The 26,952-nt window shown below is 50.1% G+C and overlaps 1 protein-coding gene across 9 annotated transcripts in view; it reads right to left on the reverse strand.

The window, feature by feature from the left end:
• Positions 1-26,952, reverse strand: part of LYRM4 (LYR motif containing 4) — an 88,686-nt gene that overhangs the window by 25,373 nt on the left and 36,361 nt on the right. The window contains exon 3 of one of the 9 annotated variants that reach the window (XM_044926722.2): positions 16,797-16,838. The exons of 4 other annotated variants lie outside the window; for them this stretch is intronic. In XM_044926722.2, coding sequence (XP_044782657.1) covers positions 16,812-16,838 — 27 coding nt within the window. In that variant the 3' untranslated portion in view covers positions 16,797-16,811. 4 more of the 9 variants (XM_044926727.2, XM_044926716.2, XM_044926700.2 and 1 more) reach the window with 4 other exon arrangements.

The following is a 26,952-nucleotide window of genomic DNA, read 5'->3' on the forward strand; positions in this document are numbered from 1 at the left end:
ATAAGCATCCAGTCAGAAGCACTTTCTTTCCCTTTATTTTGGATGTAAAAATGGAGAAATAAAAAGAATGAGGCACCACCACTTCCCGTTCACACGACCACTCCAGTGATTCGTCACGAGCTCTGCTAGACCACAAGCGTACGTCCATGTTTATTTTATGAAGAGACGAGGTCACGTCACCAAGAGTGAACAGCACCGGCGAGGAGCCCTTAGCTGTCATGATGCAGATCAGCTGTGCTAACGTCCGGCTGCCCTAATTTGTTTTCCTTTAGTGTCAATACTAACCGGTGGATCCAAGGACTGAGTCCCGGGACATTCATTTTTAGGTATGACGTAACAAAATCTCCCCAAAACTGGCAACAAGTGCTAGCTTGGTTCCTTTTTATCTATTATACCCAGAAAATATGCTATTAAATATGCTACTGTGATTGAGGCTCACATTTCTATAACCCACTAAATGAAAATTTAAAATGCAACTGAGAATTATGGAAAAGGCTGAAATTGTTAACAAAGGCAGTGAGCTGAAAGGCTAGATGGACAAATTCAAGTTTTTTTTTTTAATTATGAAATGATAATAAAATTATAATTCAAGTTTCAATAAAAATAACAGCAATCTTTATATCATGGAAGAAAACAAATTCTCATAGGCTGTAATATCAAGTGCTATGAAAGAGCAACCTAAAGAATATTTTGTTCAGCTTTGCTAACATACTAAACAAACAAATAAACAAGGATTTTAAAAGAAAACAACACAACCCCATCACTGCACAGCGGTTTGTGATGGTGCTGAAAGCTGTCTGTGGAAAAACTTCTCAAACCATATTAAATGCTTAAAGGCTTCACTAAAAAGCATGGAAGTTACCCAGGGGAATCGTCTTGTGACTCAACCGTGTGGCACTGAGGCAGGAAATGGTTGTTTCAAAAGCCGTGTGGTGGTTTTCTGGGTCAGTTTTCAAGCTGAACCCTGTTCAGTTTCAGAACAATCGCACAGCTGCTCCTCATTTCCCTCCAAGGGGTTCTCTCACCTCTGCTGACCCGGGCTGGTGGAGCAAGTGGGCTCTCTTGCTTGCCCGCTGTGTTCCAGGTTATAGGACAGACCGAGGAAGGGAGAGAAAAACTTCTCTTTCCCCAGAAATGGCCCATCAGGATGCACGCTGGCTCATCAACCCGACCAGACTGAGGCGCGGGTGACGCAAGTGCTGGTCTGACCTTCAGAGCTTCTTGAATTTCCTCCTCACTTGTCCCTCTGCACCCCCCACCCTGAGACAACCAGATCGCTGTGTTAGGAGGGTCTGCGCCAGGCCTGCAGCAACACACACACACACAGACACACACACACACAGCTGTCGGTGCGAGGCTCGCCTCACCCTGCGCTCCCCTCCTCCGTTTATTCCTCTCACACTAGAAGGCCACTGCCCGGTGCTGGCTTGACTCTCCTTTCCATCGGGTCTCCTGTCCTCTGATATCCACCTGCACGGCGCTGGGCACGAAGTGGATCTTACCAGAGCATCGTTGGTGAGCGTCCTGTATCCCGAGTTATGCGCACACCTCACCCGCCTTTCTCTGCTGTCCTGGAAGATGCTTGTCACATGCTAGCAATGCTGAGTCAGAGGTTTCTTAATGGCCTACTCTTCCCCGAGAGGAAGGGCCTGTTTATTTGGGTTATTAGTTGCTGGGCTTTGATCCAGACATCCATTGCTGGAGAAATGCACTGCATTTTTTATTTTTAGCTATGAATGGAACATATAGTTTTTGTTTGCTTTTCAGAAATAGCTGGCCCTCCTGATAAGACAGAGCCATGGATAAAAAATAACAGGTGTTAATAACTGTGCCGTGTTCCCATGTCCGAGAGCAAGGCCATGCCCAGAGAGCAGCAGGCACCCATCACTGGGGGGAGCGCCTGGCCAGAGAGGGCTCCCGCCGACAGGGGTGGGGCCCTGTGAGCGCCCAGGACGCGGTAGTCACGCCACGGTGCCGTGAGTGCAAAAGAATCAGAGTCTGCGGTGATGCTCAGAAAGCGAGGGGAGGAGAGGGAGGGCCAGGTCATCCAGAGAGCGCCTGTGCAACCGCTGATGCAGGCGACCTCAGGCAGGGTCCTCAGGATCCAAAGGGGCTGGAAGACCGGAAGCCACCTCCTGGGCCTCACCACAGGAAGAAGGGTCTCAGATGACGAGCCTCAGCGACCCTGAGAGCGGGACAAGCACGCGGTGTGGGCCCCGCCCCACAGGCGGGCAGGCGGGCAGCCAGCACACAGCCTTCCTGACGGACATGCTTCCCTGGACCTCAGCAGGAGGGTGAAGAGCTCAGGACACCGTCCAAGACGGTTGGCTCGGCCTCATGAAGACCGCAGGAAGCTGGGGAGGGGCAGAGGGCGCTCTGGGTGCTGAACGGGAGGGGAGGGAGGGGTTGGCGCAGCGTGGTGCTGGGCTGCGTGTCACACCAGCGGGTACCGTCGCCGCGTTGATAACTGTCTCAGGTGTGACGCTGGCACTGTGCCTACGGTGGAGAACGTGCACGTTCTTAAGAAAGTGAAGTTGCTCAGTCGTGTCTGACTCTTTGCTACCCCATGGGCTGTAGCCTACCAGGCTCCTCCGTCCATGGGATTTTCCAGGCAAGCATACTGGAGTGGGTTGCCATTCCCTTCTCCAGGAGACCTTCCAGACCCAGGGATCCAACCCCAGTCTCCGGCGCTGCAGGCAGATTCTTTACCATCTGAGCCACCTGGGAAGCCCAGGTGTTCTTAGGAGACGTGCTGAGAAGTTTAGGGGCAAAGTGTTGTTGTGATTGTACTGGTGGGGGTTTCTACTGCTGGGTTGAAAAGAACGGTGCGAGTGGGCACCCTTCACTTGCTCCTGATCTTAAAGGAAAAGATTTCAAACCTTCTCCACTGAGTGTGGTGTTCACAGCGGGCTTATCACGTGTCTTATCATGCTGAAGTATGTTATTTCTATGCCTAATCTGTTCAACTTTTATCAACAACAGATGCTGAGTTTTGTTAAATGCTTTTTCTGTTTCTTGACATGATTTTTTTTCTTTCTGTTAATAGTAATGTGAGGTATCACACTGATTGGCTTGCATATGGTGAACCATCCTTGCATCCTTGAAAAAGATTCCACTTGATCACGGTGAATGATCCTTTTAATGTGCTGCTGAATTTGGTTTGCTAGCATTTTAACGAGAATTTTCACATTCACGTTCACCATGGATATTTGTCTGATGAACCAATATCTTCATCTGGCTTTGGTATCAGAGTAACATTGGTCTTGTAAAATGAACTTGGGAGTGTCTGTCTTCTTCAAATTTTGGGAAGAGTTTGAGAAGGATTGGCATTAATTCTTCTTTTAATACCTTTCTTTTAAAGGGCAGGGTAAAATTCACCAGAGAAGCCATCTGGTCCTGGGCTTGTCTTTGTTGGGGTATTCTTTTGTTTGTTTTTGATAACTGAATATATTTGACTTCTGGATTCAATCTCACATATATTTGCATGAGTAATTAAAGTTGTCTCAAATGAGTAAATGTTCACAGTTGCTTGTGAGTCCAGTGGATCCCACTCTCATTCTTCATTTATGATCCCACCCTTACTCTGCTGTGTCACCAGAGAGGAGAGGTCCTTTCCTTACGGGACCATGGGGGGAAACTTACTGAGACGTGATCAGCCTCGAGTCCAGGACACACAAAGCACCACGCCCCTGGGACGGAGCCCTCAGATGTTCTGTGAGGACTCCCCAGCCAGGACCTCCACCAGCACCAGCAGCTCCAGGTCTCATACTACAGGAAAGTTGCACCTGCCCACTCCCCGAGGGGCTCTGGCGACCCATCGACTGTGTGAGTGCAGGCCCACCTGGAAGCCACAGGTTGGCCGCAGGTGGAAAAGGTGACAGGTGAAAACGTGCTACACCTCCAGGCGCCCCCACGTTCTGGGAAAGCAGGCTGACGCTCGGGCTGGCCCTGCGGGCAGGAGCGGTCTGAAGGGCAGCAAGTTCAGAGCGCACAGAGAAAGGAAGTGCCAAGGGAGGGCACGGGCAGACACGGGGAGCCAGAGGAGGCCCGGACCCCCAGAGCAGGGATCCCAGCCCTGCCTACCCTCTAGTCCTTTGCTCTGAGGCAGGATCCATTCCATGGCCCCCTCCTGTTGCTCAGTGTGGGGTGCCCTAAGGAAGCCTCGCTCCCCAAGCACTGATCACCCCGGGATGCTGACATTTGGACCCGCAGGGCTGCTCGTCCCGCTCTGCAGGGTGGGGACCACACCGCAGGGCTGCACCTGGCCTAAAAGGCTCCCCGTCGTCTCACAGATACGCTGAGATCGTCACTCAGACAAGGAGTACACACCACAATCACTCTCGTGCTCACAAAGTCCAAATGCTGACGTCTGTGTTAATTCTCAAGGACACGCTGAGGCCGGCCGCAAGGCTCAAATTACTTATTCATAGTTCACAAATTGGTTAGTTACTGATTTTTTTTTTAATGGGCTTTTGAGGGTCTTCAGAAATAAGACTTGGCCCTCTTCCCCGTCTCCCCGGAACCTATGGCTGACGCAGCGTGCGCTGCTGCTGTGAGCTCCCGGGCTGCAGCCCCGTTACCCGCCCTCCTCGGTGTTAGATCACGCGCTCCCCTCCCAGGTGACTGGAGCCGCCCACACAGCAGCTCCTCCACTGTCCATAAATCTGGTTTCTAATTACACGGGAAGACATGTTTGTCTTTGGACCTGATTACATTAAAAACACCAGAAGCATCATTGTTTTAATGTGCATTACAGACACATGACTCCCCAAGTGAGTCTGACCCATTAATAACACCTCTAACTACTGCCTAATGGTGTGCACAGACATGTAATGGAACGTTTTATGGCTGTTTTCAACCATCTGTCCTTTCTCTCAATATGCATTTGCCAGAGACGTAATGAGATTCCTGGTGATTTGTGCCGCTACATGTTTTTTTAATATGGCACAGCGGTTAGAAGTACCAACACTGCCACATGCTCTTCGTGGAGCTACGCTCTCCTAGGCATTGCTCAGAGAGATGGAACCTTCTGCAAGGGCCTCTGAGATGGCCCCGAGCCGGCCCAGGGTTCCCACCTCTGCGGCAGCACCACTGGGTAAGCAGACAGGGAGGGCTGAGGCACCACAGGTCTGAATCAGTCATAGAACACGAACAGCCAGCTGCATCATGGACGCTGGACTTGAGAGTTACAAGTGATCTTAGTAACTATAACCCTTTCCTTCAATTATATATCATATTTTGTTGTTGTTTAGTTGCTAAGTCATGTCCAATTCTTTGTGACCCCATGGAGTGCAGCACGCCAGGCTTGCTTGTCCTTCACCATCTCCCGGAGTTCACTCAAACTCATGTCCATAGAGTCGGTGATGCTATCCAACCATCTCATCCTCTGTTGTCCCCTTTCTCCTCCTCCCTTTAATCTTTCTCAGCATCAGGGTCTTTTCCAGGGAGCTGGCTCTTCACATTAGGTGGTCAAAGTATTGGAGCTTCAGCATCAGTCCTGCCAATGAATATTCAGGGTTGATTTCCTTTAGGATGGACTTGTTGGATCTCCTTGCAGTCCAAGGGACTCTCAAGAGCCTTGTCCAGCACCTTGATTTGAAAGCATCAATTCTTTGGCACTCAGCCTTCTTTGTGGTCCAACTCTCACATCTGTACATGACTACTGGAAAACCCATGGCTATTTTAAGCTTTTTTAATTTATAAATTTACTTTTTACTGAGTGCTTACTGTGGGCTAGTCACCTTCCATGGTCAGTTTTTCTGAGTGCAGGGCTCACATTTAAGTACATATGCCAAAGAGAAATCCATCTGGTGAAGAGGCAGATCGTAAAGCAAGGAACTAGCTCTCAAAACCCAACAGTCTGCTTCCAGAGCTGCTTTTAGCAGGAAGCTGTCCCAGGGGTGGTGGGCAGATCCCGGCAGGCCCGGGTTCCCTGAGGTAAGGAGGCCAGTCAACCGATACAGAAACTACAGATGGAAGGACCTGAGCCAAGGCGGGGGCGCGAGGGGGTCTGAAGAGGAGGCCGCATGACCACCGCCGGGGTCTGTAAGGGGAGAACTGGGACCCAGGATGCCCGACGCCCTGCCTCTCCAGAGCTCTACTGTCAGACACAAGGTTTTCCAGAGGAGAGTCGCTCTGATTTCTATGCTTCTCTCTCTCTCTTTTGTAAAAGGGAGGCCAAAGGAGAAATAGAGTCTCCCACAAGCAGCTGCCTGTGTTTAGACCTCACCATCTTTACGGGGAAGAAGGAAAGCTCTACAGCATATTGAAATCAACCATTAAAATTTTACCACCATCAAGAGACAACAACCAGTCTCACCCACTCCAGGGCCCCGGCCAAGGCACTAAGGGCAGCATCCCCTTCAAAATCAATTACTGTCACTAACAGGGGGCGGATATCCGTCTCTCCTGTGCCTGGCTCCCCCAGAGGGGATAACTGAAAGAACCCGAGAGGCTTGGCCTGCACAGGACGGCTACCACAAACCCGAGTCACAACCACGGGAATGAAGGTGGTCTGTGCTTCACACCGTGTGGCCAGGGCCCCAGGCCACCGCTTCTCGGGCGAGCGGGTCAGCTAGAAACTCAGCCAATGATACTGCTTCAAGGGCGGCAGGAGAGAGACAGACCTTCAGCCTGAGAGCCTGAACCCTTTTCCTGGTCTCTTTTCCTACACTTTAAAATTTGTCATTACAGTGATAATTAGTCATTATAAGGTCCCAAATACTAACCTGAACTATATACATAAACATACATGTATTTCTCCTGCCCCTATTTCAAACAGACATGCTTGGGACAAGTTTAAATTCTAACAAATATTGAGAAGAGCTGAGGATATGAAACACAAGCCAACCCTCCCCCTTCAGTTTTACCCAGCCCGGTGTGCTCCTCGCCGACTGGGGTCACGAGCATCGCACACTGAGCTCTTGCCCTGGGTGCGGCCACGCACCGCTGGCCGAGGCGGAGGAAGGCGGCCTTCTGTTCACTGAGAAGGACCCACACTCTCAGCCAGAGGCTCTGCAACCACTGCGTCAAGGTCGCAGTATCTGAAGGAGGGGCGCTACGGAACCCAGTGTGACGTGTGTGTGTGGTGTGATGGGCGACCTTGGGTACCGCCTTGTACCGCGGGCTCTGGCCTTTGAGGGGTTCACAGCCAGTGCAGACAAGAGCACAACCTGGAACCCTGGAGGATCCACAGGTCAAAATCAGATGCTGCCAAAGGGTTTGGCCAGCCCAGAGCAGGTGTTTAAAACAGGGTGAGTCAACATGAAAAACGCCATTTCCCATTCAAATGGGAGGATCCGAAAATGCAGACTTCATGGCACCTTCAGCTGGAACTAACAGCTGTCCCTCAAAATGTACCAGCTCCCCAGCCAGCCGAGGAGCCTGGCGCCTGAATGTTTCACCAACTTGGCCTTCTCGTCTCTGCCTGAGCCCTCGAGGTGCAGGTGGAGCTCCAGGCTCTCGGTCAAGAGCTGGCGCCGAGGGGAGAGTCAGACTACAATTAGAACACAATTCTTCTGAGGACTCCAGGACAAAGGGCTGTCTGTGAGTCATAGGCCTGCGGTTGTTTTAAAACAAGGCCACTGATTCTGTGACACTCCTGCCACTGAGAACTGGGGGCGGGGCGTGTCCCTCTCCCTTGAATCTGAACTTGTGTCCAATGGGGGCTGGGGACTTGCGAGGCAAAGTCCTCAGAGGCCAGGACGCTGTGTCCTGTTCTCTGCGGCTCTGAGCACGGGGGAAGAAGTGGAGCCAGGGTGCCCGGCCTCGTGGGGAACCCACAAGGAGCTGTTCTGTTTAAGGGCATGGCTGCTCCCGGCCGGGAAGAAGCCTCCAGGTGAGCCCACGACCAGTCACCTGCGCCATCCCCAGCTGCTTAACCTTTCCCGCTGGGGCTGGCGTCATGCGGCAGACACATCATTTGCACTGCACACTATCAGAATTTCCGAGTCACAGGAGCTGTGAATACCGTCAGAATGGTGGCTGTTTTCCACAGGTAACTTCTGGTGACGGCCACAGATCTTGGGAACCGGGCCGGGGGACCACTCAGGAAATCTCTGCCACGACTTCTTTTGTGCTGCAGGCCTGCCTGTCAGCGAGCCTCTGGTGGGTTCTGAACTGCACCCCAGATTTTAAATTGAACACTCAACAGTCTGCTCTGTGTTCCTCTCTTCCCAGGAACCAATGGGAAGGAGCTTAACCAGGTGGTGTTCCGCCTTCACTCTAAGCAGTGCGGTTTAGAAACCAATCCTGGCTGTTCTGTGCCTGAGGGACGAAGCACAGAGGAAGTTCGCTTATGTTATGACCTGACAGATTTTCTCCTGAAAACGTGGTTTCCATCTTCACGCTGAAAACAAGGATGACGTCAGCTGACTACCTATCTCGCAGTGGCTCAAAGGCCTGGTCTGAATAAGGATCAGATTCCTGAGGGTGGGAGAATGACTTGGTCTGCATAGGTACGGGGGCAGAGGAGTGATGCCTGGAACCTCCTGTGTATTTCCCCAGCTGCCCTTCACACAGTCACATCCAAGAGGGCTGTACATGAGCACATGCTTTTTTAGTGCTGCAGATGACATAGCGCAGCAGCACTCATTTTGTTTAGGGTTACTGTAAAATATCTTAAATATCCCCTACTGTGTAAATGCCAAAAATGTGTGCAAAACGAGAATGGCAACACGAAGGAGAAACATGGAAAAGTGTTAATTCAATAACTAGAGGAGGACTACCGAGATCTCCACGCCTTTGTGTGCTTGACAGGTGTGGCCGCTACGGAAATGCCAATTTCAGTAGCATTTTCAGAGAAGTTTACAAATTTTTCAACTTCATATTTCTCTGCTAGTTAATACACCTTCTTATGGCTTTCCTTAAATGGCATTGCTGATGTATTCTTAAGGAGATGAGAGAGTTTTCCTAGTAAAACAGGTCCTTGCTTGGAACTAAATCACCTGACCACAAAATCCCTGTTCCGTCTTCCTAGATGATTCCTTTTAAGTATCAATGGTCTGTGTGGCACGTGAGATCCCCAAACAGGGATCAAACCCGTGCCCCTGCATTCGGAGCCTGGAGCCTTAACCACTGGACCACCAGGGAAGTCCCCCAACCGCCTCTTTACGAGAACAGCTCAGGGGCTCTCTGGTGCCAACACAGTTACCATCCAAGTGAAGGACGCTTGTTAAGTTTAGCACGCTGTTTCTGCCCTACTGTTCTGACTCAAGGAATATTTTATTTCCGTCATTTTAGCCACAGCTGTCAAACACATCCTTATGGCACCCAGTTATTTAAATGACCAACAAAAATATAAAATCCAGCTAGAGCTCTAAGATGCTGTAATGCATCTTCTTTGATCAGTCTGTGGGGCTCAAGGCCAGGTCATCACACGAGAGCAGTTATCTGGTCCCTATTATTGCAAATATCCCAGGGGGCTTCCCAGGTGGCTCGGTGGTGAAGAATCCACCTGCAATGCAGGAGATGTGGGTTCCATCCCTGGGCTGGGAAGATCCCCTGGAGGAGGAAATGGCAACCCACTCCAGTATTCTTGACTGGAGAATCCCATGGACAGAGGAGGCTGGTTGCAAAGTGCCAGACACGACTGAGCACGAATGTAGGTCAGATGCATTTGTAAAGAGATGGTAAATGATTGTCAGGAAATGGAGTGTTCTCACATCTTCCTTAGGACTGTCATTCGGGGAGAGGATAATGCATTCTGGGACGAGGTCTCTGTTCAAAACCCTTCTGAGAGCCACTCCTCTCCTGGGCCCCTGCTCGACCACACCAGCCACCGCCGTTCACTGCATAGTTAATCATCTGTGAGAGCGTCTGTCTTCCGCTAAGATGGTCAGCAGCTTGACAGCAGGGATGGGAAGCGTCTCATCGCCTGTCCTGGGCATCCAGCAGGACACTTGGCAAGAGCAGGCGCTCAGTGTTTACTGAATGTTAGCTCAGGGGTCTTCTGCGTATCGTCTTTGTCGGCAGAGAGCCATCCTCTGAGGGTAGATTTACCTTTTGGAGACAGTTAAGTGAATCAGAGTCAAGGATGAAGAAAGAAGCTGAGACACAACTCAGTCTTCTCAGGAGCCCTAGAAACTGGAACCGAAGGCAGTTCTGCAGAAGGAAGCCTCGTGGAGCGAGCAGGCCCGGAGGGATTTCAGAGCAATGCTTGGATGGAGAGATCCACACGTGGTTCTTCACCCTTCAGGATTCCTCCGTGGAACTTTCTCAAAAGGCAGAGCTTCCGACAGCAGGCATGGCCAGCTCTGAGGGTGCGGCCGGGTGATACTTTGCCCAGGGACTGTGGGGGGGATCACCAGTGTGATTGAAAAGTAATGGCTGAAGTGGAGGTTTCCTTTTCAGAGTGTTTTCCCAGCAGAAGAAAGGGTGAGGTCGCTGCCTCTGCCCTTGGCCCTGCCGGGCCTGTCCAGGGGCGTCAGGCCTAACCCTGTTCTGGGTGGAAGGCACCAGAGGCCTAGCGCCCGTGGCCTGCCAGCTGTGCACTTATATGGCATCCTGGCTTTAAGAGGCTTTCTGCACAGTTACCTTTTTTGACTCAGAGAAGAGAAGAAATGAATAAAATGGGTGGAGCTGAAAAAGCTTCCTTTGGTTGTACCTCCCTGCTGCAAAGGGTTAAAACAGAATTCCTTTTCCTTAAGGGAGTCAGTTACTGGCAGCTCACACATGCTGCTAGAGAGGGAAATGGCAACCCACTCCAGTATTCTTGCCTAGCGAATCCTGTGGACAGAGGAGCCTGGTGGGCTGCTGTCCATGGAGCTGCACAGAGTCGGACACGACTGAAGCGACTTAGCATGCACGCATGCACACATGCTGTGCGGAAGCAGAATAAAGCATGTATTTGCATCTGTGGACACAAACACGCATGTGTCCATGGTTATACACTCGTGATTTAAAAATGATACACAAATCTCCCTCTTCTTGGCTTTTTTTCTCACCGAGAATTAAATGCTTAATTGAAAATAAAAAGGAGTGAAAAGCCCTTGGTAACTCAAAGTCAGGGTCTACGTTGGTTTTTCCTTTATTATGATAGAACATATGTAAAATCTACCATTTATACCATTTATTTAGAAGAATTTATTCTACTTTTATAAAATTGTGGTTATATCTAAAATTTATCATTTAAACTTTCCACCTTTCGGCTACTGCGAAGGATGGCGCTATGAACATGGGCATGAACAGCTCTTCCAGTCTCTGCTCGCAAGTTTTCTGGGCACAGAACCAGAAGTGGAATTGCTGGATTGTAAGGCATTTCTAGATTTAAATTTTTGGAAAAACAGCCGTGCAAGGTGAATTTTATAACACCATGCTGCATTGTACTTGCGGCACGCTGCCGGCTACGGCTCTGCTGACAGGTAATTTCTTACGGCGCTTAATCACAGGACATGTGACGATGCCAGATGAAGTCTTATCATGCCAGCCACTCAGGCTCATCAGTTTTCTTTACTTCCAGCCTCACAGCACAGGTTCTTAGGTAGAAACACATGAGCTAAGTCTCAACACAAAGCCACAAATGGCAATTCAGCTACGTAAGCACAGCTGCTTACTGGGTTAGGCTGAGAAGGCCAGGGTCTCCCAGCAGACAGCTACTCATGGCTCTAAGGGCCTGTGGGCCCAGGGCCCCATAAGCTCTGCATTGTGAGGTTTACGGGGCCTGCTCACCCCACTTTCCAGTGGCACCACGTACTGCAGGGCAGGAGTACAGGGGGACAGTCCCGACTTTCTCCCAGAGCTGCACCTGCGTCCTGACTGCCCTCTGCTGCTGTCCGGGGGGCCCGCGTGGTGTTCCTGTGCCCTTGCCCCGCTGCGGGCATCTGCAGGCCTGGCGGGGCCCATGCTATCACCCTGGCTCACACACACCCCACGCTAACCCGTCTCCCTAACGTCCTCTGCCCTCGACCTCACCGCCAGCTCCAGGCCCCAGGCCGGATGCAGCTCCATCCTGCTTTTCTCCACCGTCAGCCCGAGCTCGCCCTCCATCTTCAGTGCAGCCTCCCGCTGATCGGCCCCTTCCGTTCCCACAGCCCAGCTGTGCTCCCACCTCAGGGCTGCCCCGCCCAGACGGAGCCTGGTGACCAGTCACCGTGGTGATGTCAGTGTGGGTACCCCCGCTTCACCTGCCGTCCACACTGCCTTCTTGCCGAGCCCAGCCTGGGGAAGACGGCACCAGCCTCTTCCCTTTGTGATCCTGAATGTGCTATTCGATGTTAAACTTGTCATCTCTGCACCTCTCCTCGTACCTATTTTCAACGCACCCCCTCATATTCTCTCAGTCTATGGTAACAGAGCCTGCCCAACTTTTCTCATCAGTTCAGTTCAGTCGCTCATTCGTGTCCAACTCTCTGTGACCCCATGAATGGCAGCACGCCAGGCCTCCCTGACCATCACCACCTCCCGGAGTTCACTCAGACTCACGTCCATCGAGTCAGTGATGCCATCCAGCCATCTCATCCTCTGTCGTCCCCTTCTCCTCCTGCCCCCAGTTCCTCCCAGCATCAGGGTCTTTTCCAATGAGTCGGCTCTTCGTTATCAGGTGGCCAGTTGGAGCTTTACCTTCAGCATCAGTCCTTCCAATGAATATTCAGGGTTGATTTCCTTTAGGATTAACTGGTTTGATCTTCTTGCTGTCTAAGGGACTCTCGAAAGCCTCTGCAGCCCCACAGTCTGAAGGCATTAGCCCTTGGGCGCTCAGCCCTTCTTACCGCCCAGCTCTCACACCCATACGCAACTGCTGGAAAACCACAGCTTTCATTACACGGGCCTTTGCGGGCGGCAAAGTAATGTCTCTGCTTTTTAATACACTGTCTAGATTTGTCATTGCTTTTCATCCAAGGAGCAAGTGTCTTTTAATTTCATGGCTGCAGTCACCATCTGCAGTGATTTTGGAGCCCAAGAAAATAAAGTCACTGTTTCCATTGTTTCCCCATCTATTTGCCATGAAGTGACAGGACTGGATGCCATGATCTTAGTTTTCTGAACGCTGAGTTTTAAACCAGCTTTTTCACTGTCCTCTTTCACCTTCATCAAGAGGCCCTTTAGTTCCTCTTTGCTTTCTGTCATAAAGGTGGTGTCACCTGCATATCTGAGGTTATTGATATTTCTCCCCACAATCTTGATTCCAGCTTGTGTGCTTCATCCAGCCCGGCATTTTGCATGATGTGCTCTGCTGCTGTGCTGTGCTTAGTCGCTCAGTTGTGTCCGACTCTTCGCGACCCCATGGACTGTAGCTTGCCAGGCTCCTCCGTTCACGGGGATTCTCCAGACAAGAATACTGGAGTGGGCTGCCATGCCCTCCTCCAGGGTATCTTCCCAACCCAGGGGTCGAACCCAGATCTCCCACATTGCAGGAGGATTCTTTACTGTCTGAGGCACCTGTGCATATAAATTAAATAAGCAAAGTGACCTTGACATACTCCTTCCCCAATGTTGAACCAATCCACTGTTCCATGTCTAGTTCTAACTGTTGCTTCTTGACCTGAATACAGGTTTCTCAGGAGACGGGTAAGGTAGTCTGGTATTCCCATCTCTCTAAGAATTTTCCACAGTTTATTGTGCTCCACGCAATCAAAGGCTTCAGTGTAGTCAATGAAACAGAAATAGATGTCTTTCTGAAATTCTCTAGCTTTTTCAATGATCCAATTGATGTTGGCAATTTGATCTCTGGTTCCTCCGCCTTTTCTAAATGCCGCTTGAACATGTGGAAGTTCTTGGTTCACGTGCTGCTGAAGCCTGGCTTGAAGAATTTTGAGCATTTCTTTGCTAGTGTGTGAGATGAGTGCAACTGTGCAGTAGTTTGAACATTCTTTGGTATTGCCCACATAATTATGCTTTTCTTTTTGAAGATGAATGACAAAGTAGGAAAAAGAAAACACGAGCCTCAGCTTCTTCTCTGCATCGGAACTGTCCTGCCCGTCTCTCGGTCTACCCTAGCCTCCCGCTCCTCCAGCAGCATGGGAGGCTCCTTCAGGAAAGCAGGCTCCCCCGGCTGCTCCAGGATCCGGCCCCACCCAGCCCCTCCTCCTCCGTGTGCAGGAGGCGCCTCCTCCAGCACTGGCCCCCTCCTCCTCGTCAGCAAACATAGTAAGACCCTTGCACCCTCACAGAAACCCCGGAGGGACCCGGTTCCTGCTCCCTGGCCCCTTCTGCCCTCACCGCCCACCTTCTTCTCTGCAACTCGGTGCCTCTGCCTCTGGCCCTCGCCAGCCCTGCCCATTCCATCCCCTCCTGCAAAGCAGCTCTTGCTATGCCCAGTGGCCTCCTGCTGCCTCCTCCCGGAGGCCTCTTGCTGCTCTGAGTGCGGGACATGGGCACACTTTCCCTCAGGCTCTGCCTGCTCCCAGGGCAACACGGCCCAGTCTCAGCGTTTCACCTCTTATCATACGCCTTCCAATCTCAGGCCTCCTGCTCCAAGAGGCCTTGGAGCTCTAGGACTGCGTTTTCACCTGTTTGCTGGATGAACCTAGACAATACCAAGCTGGCCGGCATCTCCCAGAGGACAATTCTTGCTTCACGTGAGTCCTCTTGGTTCCCTGTTGCTAATAGCATTCCTAGTGAGCAAAGCAACAGACACACACACACTCACACACACACTCGCACTGAAGCAACAAGTAAACTTTTACCCACCACAAGGCAGCTCGGATTGGTGACCAGTACCGCGAAAGGGCATCAGGGTATTCTTTTTATTGTTAAAACTGAGCAAGGTATTAATGTCACATTCGGAAACTCTAGGATGTTGTGTACAAACAGTGAAGATTTTAGTTAAACCAAACCTGTTGATATTTTATAACGGGTTTAGTAACTGGTTCTGTAAGGACTATTTTCTGTGTTGTTGCTACTTTTTAAGGTGTTTGAAGAATTTAAGAGAAGCCCCTATATGAAATTGAAAAGTGGGTTTTAATTTGGTTAAGGAAATATAATTTAGCTTTTAATCAATGTGCAAATGTTTAGCAAAAACCCATTTTCAAGTTTCAGTTACTCGATGTGTAAGATTAATGCAGTGACGACTAAACTGGGAATACACACCTGTCCGTGGTCGGAAGCCCTGGGTATTCAAGGCTCCCTCCCTCACGGGCGTGCCGCGCACGTCTCTTTTGTCGGAATGGTGGCTGGAGCCCAGGTGTGTCCAGGACGTCTTGCTCAGAGCTGCAGCCTGAGCACATGTTCTAGGGATGTGAGCCCACTGAGGAATCTCGGCTTAGGTTCTTTTGATCGTGCACAAAGCACAGTAACCACTGTGGCTGAGAAACCCCTCAAATTACCAGTCAGATCGCCCTTTGCCCCCCATCAATGGACGATCTGTATTCTTTAGTTAAAATTCATCAGTTTTCAAGGAGGCTGTAACCCGACAGTGGGGAATATTCTATGTTATAGAGATTTTTATTGTAGGAAGATTTAGTCTGCATGTTATGTTTTATTTTTAAAATCTAGTATTGCCATGCACAGTTGTAGAAACTATAATGAAAGTGTAAATCTTCAACCTGAAGGGCGAGTGCCTGGGACACGTGTTAGTTCAGTACTGAAGGCTTCTCCTCCCTCCCTTCCTCGGTCTACACGTGTACCGACTCAGGAAGGCGTCCGCGAACCGCGCCTCTAGCTGGAAATCCAGGGCCTAAGGGCTAATGGCTACAGCCGAGAGAGCATCCAACATGCTGCTCTGTAGGCCCCCATTCCCTGGGATGCACGAAGAGGGCTCCCCGTGCGTCCCACCCAGACAGCACCCTCACTGCCCCGGGGCTGGGGCCTTGATGCTCAGCTGTGGCTGGCATGCACTGCTCCTGTTCAGTCTTAGTGAAAACAGGCTACACAAGTTTGTAAGAAGCAGAACGAAAGGTAGCGATTATTAGTATTAGTTATTATTACTATATTTGGAACTATTATATAGTAAAGAAAAGCTTTCTATGGTCCAGTGGTTAAGTCTCTATGCTTCCAGTTTAAGGGGCGCAGGTTCAATTCTTGGTTGGGGAACTAAGATCCCACATGCTGCTTGGCGCAGCCAAAAGAAAAAAGAAAATAAGGGCTCAACGTGTACCACTATGATGCCGCTGAGAGATCCTGGGTGCTGCAGTGACCCTGCTCGGCCCGTAGAGTCTTCTGTCCTGAGCTGCGTGCCAGAGCTCACGTTCCCTCCCCCACCCCCCTTCTCCCTCTTCAGAGCTGCTAAATCAAGTGTGTGGTTAGAAGCGGTCATTTCTCATCTTCGGACTGTGAGAGGAGAAATAAACAGGAGGCAGGAAAACAAATCTGGTGACTAAGAAAGCCTGGATCTTGTTTAAAGCTCTGCTTGAGTTATTAAGAATAATAACCAAAAGTCTTATTTATACTTAAGTATCAGAAGTGTTTACAGAAGGGACTAAGAGGGTAATCACATCCATTTTTGTTTTGTCCTCAGACTGGCTTGCATTGAAGACAAACGCTTTTTCGTGTGTAGCCTTTTTTTGTTTTTAATTCAAGTACTTTATTTATTTGGCTGCATGGCATGTGGGATCTTAGCCCCGCTGACCAGGGATCGAACCTGTGCCCCTGTGTGGGGAGTGAGACGTCTGAACCACTGGACTATCAGGGAAATCCTTGCATATATGCTCTTAAATGTCCACACTGTAGGGCAGTGTATTAAAATAAGCAAATTTCAAAGACTAAAGCAGGATGTGAGTGGCTTTTTGCCATTAAGGGGTCAAAGTTATAACTGGATAGTCTCTCCTCTTTCCTTTTTTTCTTGAAAGGATAAAAAGCTTTACTTTTATTTTTCCCTCTTAGAAGCCAACAGGTATTAGACAATCTGGTGTTCCTGCTTCTATTAAGGCTTGATTTTACTCTGTGGAGCTGCTGTAAAAATCCTGCCAAAACAAAAAGGACTTGCTTATATTTTATAAGGATCAACCTTATTACTATTTTAACAATTAATTTAAGCCATCTGGTGTTTGGAAAATGGGTCTGATTCTGTAGAGAAAATAAACAAGGTATAATTAGTTCTTGAGTTCATGCTTTTTTTTTTTAAGGAAAAGGAGACCCTTGGATCACATCCCCTGCACTCTATTAATACACACTCGTTTGCCCACCAGCCCTGCTGGGCGTGCGCTGTGGACCAGGCACTCACATTCTCGTGGTAAAGAGACAGCTTCTGCTCCCAGGTGCTTCCAGAGGGTGGCAGGGAGCTGCCCGGGTGCCAGCGAACAGCCACAGTCCTGTCCCAGCTCAGCTGGGCCTCAGGGCCCGCCCTCAGGACAAAGCCCACGTGTGGGATGCAAGCTCCTGGGAGCCCCTGGCTCGTCTCTGACCCCTGCCCTCAGCCGGCAGTGCCCATGTGCTCCTTGGCTGGCGCTTCAGGGAGTGCTGTCCCCTGCACCCGCCTCCTGCCCTGTGCCCCTCATTACAACAGTCCCCCCACCAGCTGCTGGGGGCAGAGTCTATCTGATCACCTTGAGTTCCTAGGGCCCGGGAGGATCTGGCATGAGGGGGCTGACTGAGCCGGATAGCTGGCGTGGTGGAAGGCAAGGGGCCTGGCAGGGAGAATGGCCTCAAAGAGGATTTCCTGAGGACACAGCCTCCTTTTAGAGAGTTCTGGAGACATACTGACAGATACTGGGAAGGGGTGGGTTTTGGCTCAGACTGCTCTGGGTTGAAATAAAAAGTGAATCCAAACACATAACTCCTTTGTCAGAGACGAGCCATGTGAAGTCCTCAGTCTAACACTCGACACAGAGAGAGCCCTCGGTAAGGCAAACTCTAGTCTAATATAAAATATGCTGTATCCAGTCTCCACCGTGGAAACCCAAGGCCAGCAGGAGAGGCAGACCACGAGGAGGCTGGGAGACGAGCAGCAGCGCCCAAGGCCCCGGGCTGGAGAGCAGCGGCTCAGGGCTCACAGCAGGGCCCTCACTGCACTGTGTGTGCGCAGGAGGGTGTGATCGCTGAAGACACAGCTGGGAGTCGTCCTCAGGGGTCAGGGGTCAGGGGCGGCGGTGATCCCAGGGAAGAGCAGGGCTGCAGCAAGGAGGAGGGGCAGGGGCTCAGAGGAGGAGTGCCCTTGAACACGGTCACAGGGTCAGACGCACTGAGGCGCTTGGATGATGGTGGGCGGACGGGGGCTCCGGCAGTGAGGAGCCCGGGCCTCTGGAGGAGCTGCTCCAGACAGCTGGGGTCCAGGCTGGAGCTGCGAGAGGAGGCAGGGCATCCAGGGTGTTCTGGAGGCGGCAGGATGGACTGTCTCACACGGCGAGGCCTGAGGCAGCAGGCTCCCGGGGAGCACAGGAGGCCTGAGCCAAGGCAGAGCCGTAACTGCTTCTTCACCAGGTAAAGGGAGGCTTGGAGGATCTTCTCGCCTGACAGGTTCCACGAAGACAGAAGTGTCTACTTCTTCAATAAACAGTACTGGGATAAGGGGTTATCATTTTGGAAAAAGTCCATTCTTAGGCCAAGATAAATTCTCAGTACGTCAAAAGTTAAAAATAAAAAAGCCATCTATAGAAGTGCCAGAAGAAAGTACAAGAGAACTTATCCTTCACTTGACCCATAACTAAAGAGATACTGTCTTTCACAAACTGGACTGATAAAGATGAAAACACCTGATGTTCTCAGGGCTGAAGGGTGAGGGTGAGGACAGGCTTCTGGAACGGTGAGCTGCTGGGCAGCGGGCGGATGGGGGTCTACGTTTTCAAGGCTCGCTCCCTCAGACTTTGTCCTGCATAAAGACGTAGGTGCTAGGATGTCTACTCTGGCCCTGCTCATAATGGCAAAAAGCTGAGACCAATGTCATTTAAGCAGTAAGGGGCCAGAAAAATGACAACATGGTCATACCGTGGCACAGCATCAGTAGTTAAAAAGAATGCACACACCCATGACACACCACCTCGAACGCACAGGGAATTCTGGAAGGCGGCAATGGAATCATATGTGCAAAGTCAGAGTTAGAGCCAGGAAAGCAGGATGAGGAGAGCAACTTTCTTTCTGCCTATACGTGTCTAATCTGGAAAATGCATCACTTTGATTGAAACAATGATAAGTAGGGGGCTTCCCTGGTGGTCCAGGGGCTAAGACTCTGCGTTCCCAATGCAGGGGGACTGGGTTCAACCCCTGGCCAGAGAACTAGATCTCACACATTGCAACTAAGACACGGCACAGTCCAACACACAAATCAATCAATATTTTTGAAAAAAGAAAAGTAATATAAATTTCAAAAAAGAAAACAAAACCAAAACTCCCTCCAAGTTATCTAGCCATTAAGTCACAAGATGCTTCTTGTTCCCCTTTTTTTTAACACATGGTCACGAAAATCCTATCTACTGTGCTTTAAAGCCAGGTTCTCTGTCTGCCTCTCTGACTTAGGAGGGTAGGGCCACAGTGGGTATGCTAATGAACTGCCCTAAAAGGCAGTTTCCTCATCTCGAAGTATTGGCTCGAAGGCTAACCGAAAGGGTGCAGGTAAATCATTTATAGCACAGAGCCTGATACAAAGTAAGTGCTCAGAAAAAAAAAAAAAAAATGTGATTTATTATCAGTATTAGAACTCTTCCACGTTACAGTCTTCCAGTGTCCTGTTACATGTAATTATCACTTGACTCTGGACTTCTAGACTATAAAACATTATTATCCTATCCCCATCTCAACAGCCTTCTTTTTACTGAGTCTCAGAGAAATTAAGTAGCAAGCGTAAGATCACAACCTAGAATTTGATAGCAGATCTCTGACTTGAACAGTCTTTCCTTCTCGATCACAAGCATGGGAGGATCAATGAGCCCCTAAATTTTTACGTGAATTTATGTCAACTGTGAAGTTCCTGGCATTGTGCTCTGATGGTACCTTGGACAGAGCCAACCAAAGTGCTGCTTGTAACTCAGTTCTGTTGATGATCACATTTCTTAAAAAGATATTAAATTTTTCTACGACGGTTAGTGGTGACAGCACAGAGAGCTCAAAAAGCAGAAGAAAAAAAAACCGCACAGAAGTGGCTAAATCACCTAAGAAACCAATATGTGCTTCATCTAATCTATGAATCTAATCACTGTTGTCCCCAGACTGAGGCATTTTCATTAGGGTGCTACTGTGTTCAATAACTCTTTACACAACAGAAGCTGCTCTGACCCGAAGAATGTTTTTCCTGGGCTAGAAGAGCAGACTGATACTGACATCACTGCTGACTAGACAGAGGCAAAGAGTTGACGTCCTCTGCCTGAGGTCCTCAGAGAGTTACGGCAGAACCAGACCTGAGTCCAGGCCCCTGCACGGTAATCTGCCTCAGATTCCACACAGAGGGAGCCCACTCTTCCTCGCTTTAATTTTTTCATAGGGTTTTCTAGAATCAGTTCTGAGTTTATCTTGGAATTATGAAGCATTATGCTAAGCACATGGAATAAGTATGTTGGAGTTGCAATAAATTCCTGAGTTGATGCAAAATAATTGATTTCCTTGAGTTTTTTTTTTTTTTAAACAGTTTGGCTCAAACTACAAATCCTCAACACTTTTCAATAGCCTTGACGTTAAACGCTTTCCTTATATATAGATGAACTTTAGTGCAATGTAACACTAGGAAAAGTCCATTTAGAAGAAAATTCATTTGGTATCTGTAGTAGCGATGCCCCTGTTCTGAACTATCTTAAGGAGCAATGATCAGCTGAATGTGAAGGTTCGGACAGTCTCTGACACTTAAATTTAACTGAATGCTATTTAATTAAAGTTGTCATTCAGTCCCTAAGTCGTGTCTGACTCTTTGCAACCCCACTGCCTGCAACATACCAGGCTCCTCTGTCCTCCACTATTTCCCAGAGTTTGCTCACACTCTCGTCCACTGAGTTGGTGAGGCCATCCAACCATCTCACCCTGTCGCCCCGTTCTCCTCCTGCCCCCAATCCTTCCCAGCATCAGGGTCTTTTCCAATGAGTCAGCTCTTTGCATCAGCTGGCCTAGTACTGGAGTTTCAGTTTCAGCATCAGTCCTTCCAATGAATACTCAGGGTTGATTTTCTTTAGGATTGACTGGTTTGATCTCCTTGCAGTCCAAGGGACTGTTAAGAATCTTTTCCAGCACCACAATTTGAAAACATCAATTCTTTGGTGCTCAGCCTTCTTAATGGTCCAACCCTCACATCCGTACACGACTACTGGAAAAAACAGCTTTGACTATACTTTGTCAGCCAAGTGATGTCTCTGCTTTTTAATACGCCACCTACGTTTGTCATAGCTTTTCTTCCAAGGAGCAAGTGTCTCTTAATTTCATGGCTACAGTCACTGACTGAAGTGATTTTGGAGCCCAGCAAAATAAAATCTGTCACAATCTCCACTTTTCCCCCTTCTGTTTGCCATGAAGTAAAGGGGCAGGATGCCAAGGATAGCATGATCTCATTTTTTTAACGCTAAGTTTCAAGCCAGCCTTTTAATTTTCCTCTTTCACCTTCATCAAGAGGCTTTTCAGTTCCTCTTTGTTTTCTGCAATCAGAATCCTATCATCTGCATATCTGAAGTTGCTGATATTTCTCCCGGCAATCTTGATTCCAGCTTGTGATTCATTCAGCTCAGCATTTTGCAGGATGTCCTGTTTGTTGTTCTTGTTTAGTTACCAAGTTGTGTCCAAGTCTTTTGTGACCCCATGGACTGTAGCCTGCCAGGCTCCTCTGTCTATGGGATTTCCCAGGCAAGAATACTGGAGTGGGTTGCCATTTCCTTCTCCAGGGATCTTTCCAACCCAGGGAGCAAACCTGTGTCTCCTGCACTGGCACAAAGAGTCTTTACCACTGGGCCGCCTGGAAAGCCCCTGTATATAAGTTAAATAAGCAGGCTGACAACATACAGCCTTGTTGTACTCCTTCCCCAATTTTAAACCAGTCCATTGTTCCACGACTGGTTCTAACTGTTGCTTCTTGACTCGCATACAGGTTTCTAGGAGAGAGGTGAGGTGGTCTGGGACTCCTATCTCTTGAAGAATTTCCCACAGATTGCTGTGACCTACACAGTCAAAGTCTTTAGTGTGGTTTATGAAGCAGAAGTTTTTAAAATTACCCCCCTCCCAGCAGAATACACACACATAAGCACCCATGTGCATGTGCACACAGCATGACAACCTGACTGCTTCTCACGTGACTGAGAACATCAGAGGCCAGAAAACATCATTTTGAAGTTAGTCCCCTTCCTCTGACACCTTTGGAAGCATTTTGGGTCAGACTCTTTCCTGGGACACAATTCAGTTTAAAAAAAAAAAAAACCACAAACCTCCATGCCAGGTCTCAGCCGCCTGCCAGTGTGCACTTGGAACGAATGGAGCAGACGGCGTCAGCTGCTGCCTCAGCGGCAGGGCAGAAGGGCAGCTATGGGCTTCACTGACCTCAAAAACCCCATCTTTTCCTCAATAAAAGAATTTACTGGCAAACATGTTCTATCCCAGCTGAAAGAAAGATTTAAAAAAAAAAATCATCTGGGCTGCCGTCCCTGCCCGAGGATGTTCCTGGGCTGGAGTCCCAAGAGCAGCGTCCAGGGCCCCGTGTCACGCTGACCTCCAGGCCCACGTGGAGGAGCCGGCTCAGAGCTGCGGCTTGATCAGTCACAGGCCTAACTACAGATACGTTACATCACAACAGCTGGACCGATGTACCTCTGAGAAGGGAAAATTCAAACCCCCAGTGCAGTTCTAGAACCGCCGTCACCCTCCGGTCGCTCCTGTTCCGCTTCCGGGAGTACAAACGCGTGAACGACCGACTGGGTGGAGGGCTCCCCGTGTGCTGAGGCGGCAGAAGAGCTGCAGGAACCGGTTATGAACGTGAGACACCCCACCCTGCCCCTGAAAAATGGACCTCCACGCTGAGATCACATACCCTGCCCCTGAAAAATGGACCTCCACGCTGAGATCACACACATTGTGATCGACAAATAATGGAAAAACCCCTCGTCGTCTCACAGGTGCTCATCCGGATTAAAGCCGCGCCTGAAACCGCAGACTGAAGGGGACAGAGGGGCCTCAGAGAGCTGGGTGAGGAGGCGTCGGGCAGAAGCGCCAGGCTTCGGCTGAGCGGACTGAAGCTTCTGAGCCCCGGCCCACGGCCCACCGAAGCCCGGAGACCTCTGTCTGCTCGAGGCAGGCACATTCCTGGGGGTGATACCAGATATAAGGCATTATGCTTTTACCCTAAAACACAGGCAAACTTTGACCCGATAATCTTCATTTTAGAAGTTTGTCTTAAGAAAACAGCCAGGAATGTACGTGAAGGTTTTTACAGCCACAATGTCTCTAACAGGAGAGGGAGAAAAAGCAAACCGAATAATTGTCAACATTTGGGAGATTAACACATCATGGTAAGCTCTAACATAAAATACTGGGAGTGATAAAAAGAAATCATGAGGCAAAAGAGACCCGAGTCACGTGAGATGCTGGCCAGACCTCAGGTGAAGAGGCCGGAAGCCCCGTGTGCGGCTGTGATCCCCAGGGAGCTATAAAGGCGAGCCCATGTCTCCACTTCGTTCACGTCCGAGTTCCAGGCAGGTTGAACAGCTGCCAACGGGCAGTTCACGGAAGCCCGGCCTTCTGACGTCAGGCTGATCTCCAGGCCTCCGGGAGAAACGGTGGAGCCATGTGACACCCGGGGCGGAACCTGACTCCAAGATAAACCCCCAGAGTGGGTCAGGAGGGAGCCCTCTGAGTCCTGGGCTAAGATCATGTGTTTGCTAAACTGGGAGAATCAAGACAGATGACTAAGAAACATACCTGACTGTAATTGAGGCTTACGGCCATTAAAAAGGGCCCCAAGTGATACGGAGAAGCCAAGGAGGTTATAAGAGAATTAGACAAGTCACCATCTTGCAACCACGAGGTAGTAACTGATTCAGGCAAGGCGCGTTAATGGGTCTGGAAATCACTGGGTCAAAGGCTGATGGGGAACCGTTGATTTATTAATCACGAAGAGAAATGGGATGTTTGTCATGGAAATATCTCGCCTCCACTTTAACAAAGGATCAAACTGAGCACAAACCAATAACAGTTCCAGCAGCATTGTGGGCTACTGACGGCTGGAAAGGGAGAAGCCTTATCACCCACTCAGGGTTCCTGCCGAAGGGTTTGTTCCAAGTGTAATAACAGAGACACACCAACAGATTCAGACAGGCAATAGTCTAGACTAAATATGCCAATATCATGGAAAAAAGGCAGAGGGTCTCTTCCTCATCAAAGGAGACTTGAGACGTGCCTACACCTCTTCCGTGAATGCACCTCTTGAGGCCTGAATGGGTTCTGGCTCGAGGCAGTTATAAAGGTGGGGCGGCTGGAGGTGTGAAAACGGACTGTGAGTCAGCCAGCACTCACTGATGCTCAGATCTGAGGTGTGAAAACAGTACCCTGAGAGGGCAGACACATGTCCTTGTCCTAAGAAGACACCGCTGACATCTACAGAGATAGGGTTACGTCTGCAACCTAATGTCAACGTTGGTGAAATTAAGTGAAAGGCAAAATATTCATTCTTTTACATAAGCTGTTCAAGTTCCAGTAAAATAATTTTTTAAAGGAGAAAACCATCCAGAGAAGACTGATACGCTACTTTTCATTCAGAAAAAACAAGCCTGAGGGACGAGTTTTAACGTCAGCCCGTGAGCTGTCTTAGGCGCCTACCCTGGCAGCTGAGTGGAGCGCACACTTAGAAGGTGCACAGTGAACCTCTTCAAAGTTACATCTGCAAACGTCATCCATGCTGTCAGCAAGTACCACGGGTGTTATGAGATTAGAGCGAGGATTTTAACATATAGAAAAGTGCTGATTCCCGCCCCAACACTAATAAACCAAGAAGTCACTTCAGTCAAAACGCAGAGCTCATGGAAGCCTAACTTCACAGCCATGAGTGATAATGTCCACCTCTCAGACACGGTCTGTTTCCTTTGCTGAGTGAACAGGAGTTCGCTTCCCAAGGCCTTCAAATGAACGACATCTAAAGGGCATCACTTCTACCTGAACAGGACGGGTCAGGGGCCGTGACGTGGGAGGGACAGCTCCAGGGGTGGGGAGCAAGGCCCAGGGGCGAGGCCTGGCCTTCAGATGTAAGGGCCTCGGGTGTTTGGGTACAGCTTCTGGTGGGAGACCTTAAGCTTTTTAAGTTGTTAATGTCACTAGCAAAAAAAGTTCATGCATGTAGCCTTAATGTATCTTTGTTTTTAAATTACCGACACGTGCTCCTGTGCTGCCATATGAGGCATGTTAAATTAACCTTCTTTTGCAGAGGGATGTTAGGAACACCACGAAAGCCCCCAGGAGGAGCCTCTCCTCACAAGGACCTCAGCTGGCCTCAGCCGGGATGTCTTCAGTGGTCTCAAGGGAAGGGCTGGGGGCTCACCTCTCAACATGGCTTGTTCATGTGCTGAACGGGTGTTTCACTGATTCACACGGTAACTTCCTTTCTTTCTAACACGGAATGTGAGCTTCACGGGGGAAGGGGCAGGGACAGGACCTGTCTCATTTATTATCATTTACTGCTGTATCCTACTGTCTGGAAGAGTGTCTAGCACATAAAGAGCTCAGGAATAACGGACAGAGATTGACTGGTTTTCAGAGCCCTCTTCTGCACACCTAGTTTGGCTTCACACTGAAACAACAGCAAACCCTCTAATACACACCCCACAAGCCCAGGACCACCGGAAGCACTGTTCCGCTTAACTCAATGAACCCTCAACAGCCTTACTAAGCAGGTATGGCCGTCACTTCCGTTGTGACTGAGGACACGGGCACAAATGGCAGCCTAGTGACCTGCCCAGGGGCAGCGGCTGGTGGCTGACCCGGGACTTGCTGGGGACGACGTGGCTGCGGGTCACAGCGGTGCCTCCCGCCAGGTCAGAGGACTGGCCTCGCTGCTTGATGCACAGATCCCAGGGCTAACCCTCCCGCAGGTGACAGGGGACAGACTTCCACACGCATCTTTTCCCAAGCCAGACATCCTGGAGCCTCTGGCTGCGTAACAGACACCGTGGAGTCGGTGCTCTGACACTGGGTCTCCCTCTTTGGGTTTGGTCGAGCTGGTCCCTAAAAGGCCAAGAGTCCAGCCATGGACGCCACCAGCTCTGGGGGTGAGACCCAGCCTCGCAGTCACCACTTGACTCGAGCAAGCTTCCTCTTCGGAAAATCGAGCTGATGATAACACGTCCTCCTTCCTGGAACATCCGCCACTGTTTGGTCCAACTCCCTTCCTCGGGCAGGGCCCTGGCACGCACGTCGCCCTCAGGGACTCACAGCATCACGGGCACGGTGACTCCAGGCAGCTTGACCGCAGTGCACCGCGCTGGACGGCCAGCCGTCCTGTGTTTCCGCTGGATGCTCCGCCTCTGCAGCTGGGTTTCACGCGGCGACACTGACTCAGTTCTGTCTCCTGCTGCACAGCTGCCCTTCTCGTAAGAGAAGAATGTCCTCATAGAAACAATGTATAGCACATCAAAATATTGACAGGAGCCTTAAGCCCTAATGTCTGAAGATAGCTGTGGGAATGACTTATCACAGAAGCTCCACTGTTTATAACCCGGTGATTAGGGAGTATTGACAGATGCAAACGCATTATTGATGTCAATTAGAGACGCACAGACTGATGAGGCTCCCGAAGAGCTCTGACACAGGCAGTTAGAACAGCGCCCGTCAACACACCTCGAAGCCCCGGAGGACCGGGGAAGGCGGGCGGCCAGGAAACAGAGGGCCTTCCATACTGGACGCGAGGCCACGTCAACTGAGACGCACTCGGGAGGGTCTGACTGGCACGACACTGAGGCCGTGTGCACGAATGAAGGCTTGGGCGCGCATGCAGAGAAGGCGTGCACCCTGCACGGCCAGGATCTGAAACCAAACCGGGATGCGCCCCTGGGACGCCGGCACTGCAGCGCCTCCCACGGGTGGGGCCTGTGCCACTGCTCTGGCTCTTGCTGGATCTTCTTGTCCCGGCAGAGGGGGTCGCTTCCGCCTATCTGATAGAGCAGTCCATCAACAGAGGGGCGGCCGGCCATCAGC

Source organism: Bubalus bubalis, chromosome 2 (genome assembly GCF_019923935.1).
Source record: "Bubalus bubalis isolate 160015118507 breed Murrah chromosome 2, NDDB_SH_1, whole genome shotgun sequence".
NCBI lineage: Eukaryota > Metazoa > Chordata > Mammalia > Artiodactyla > Bovidae > Bubalus > Bubalus bubalis.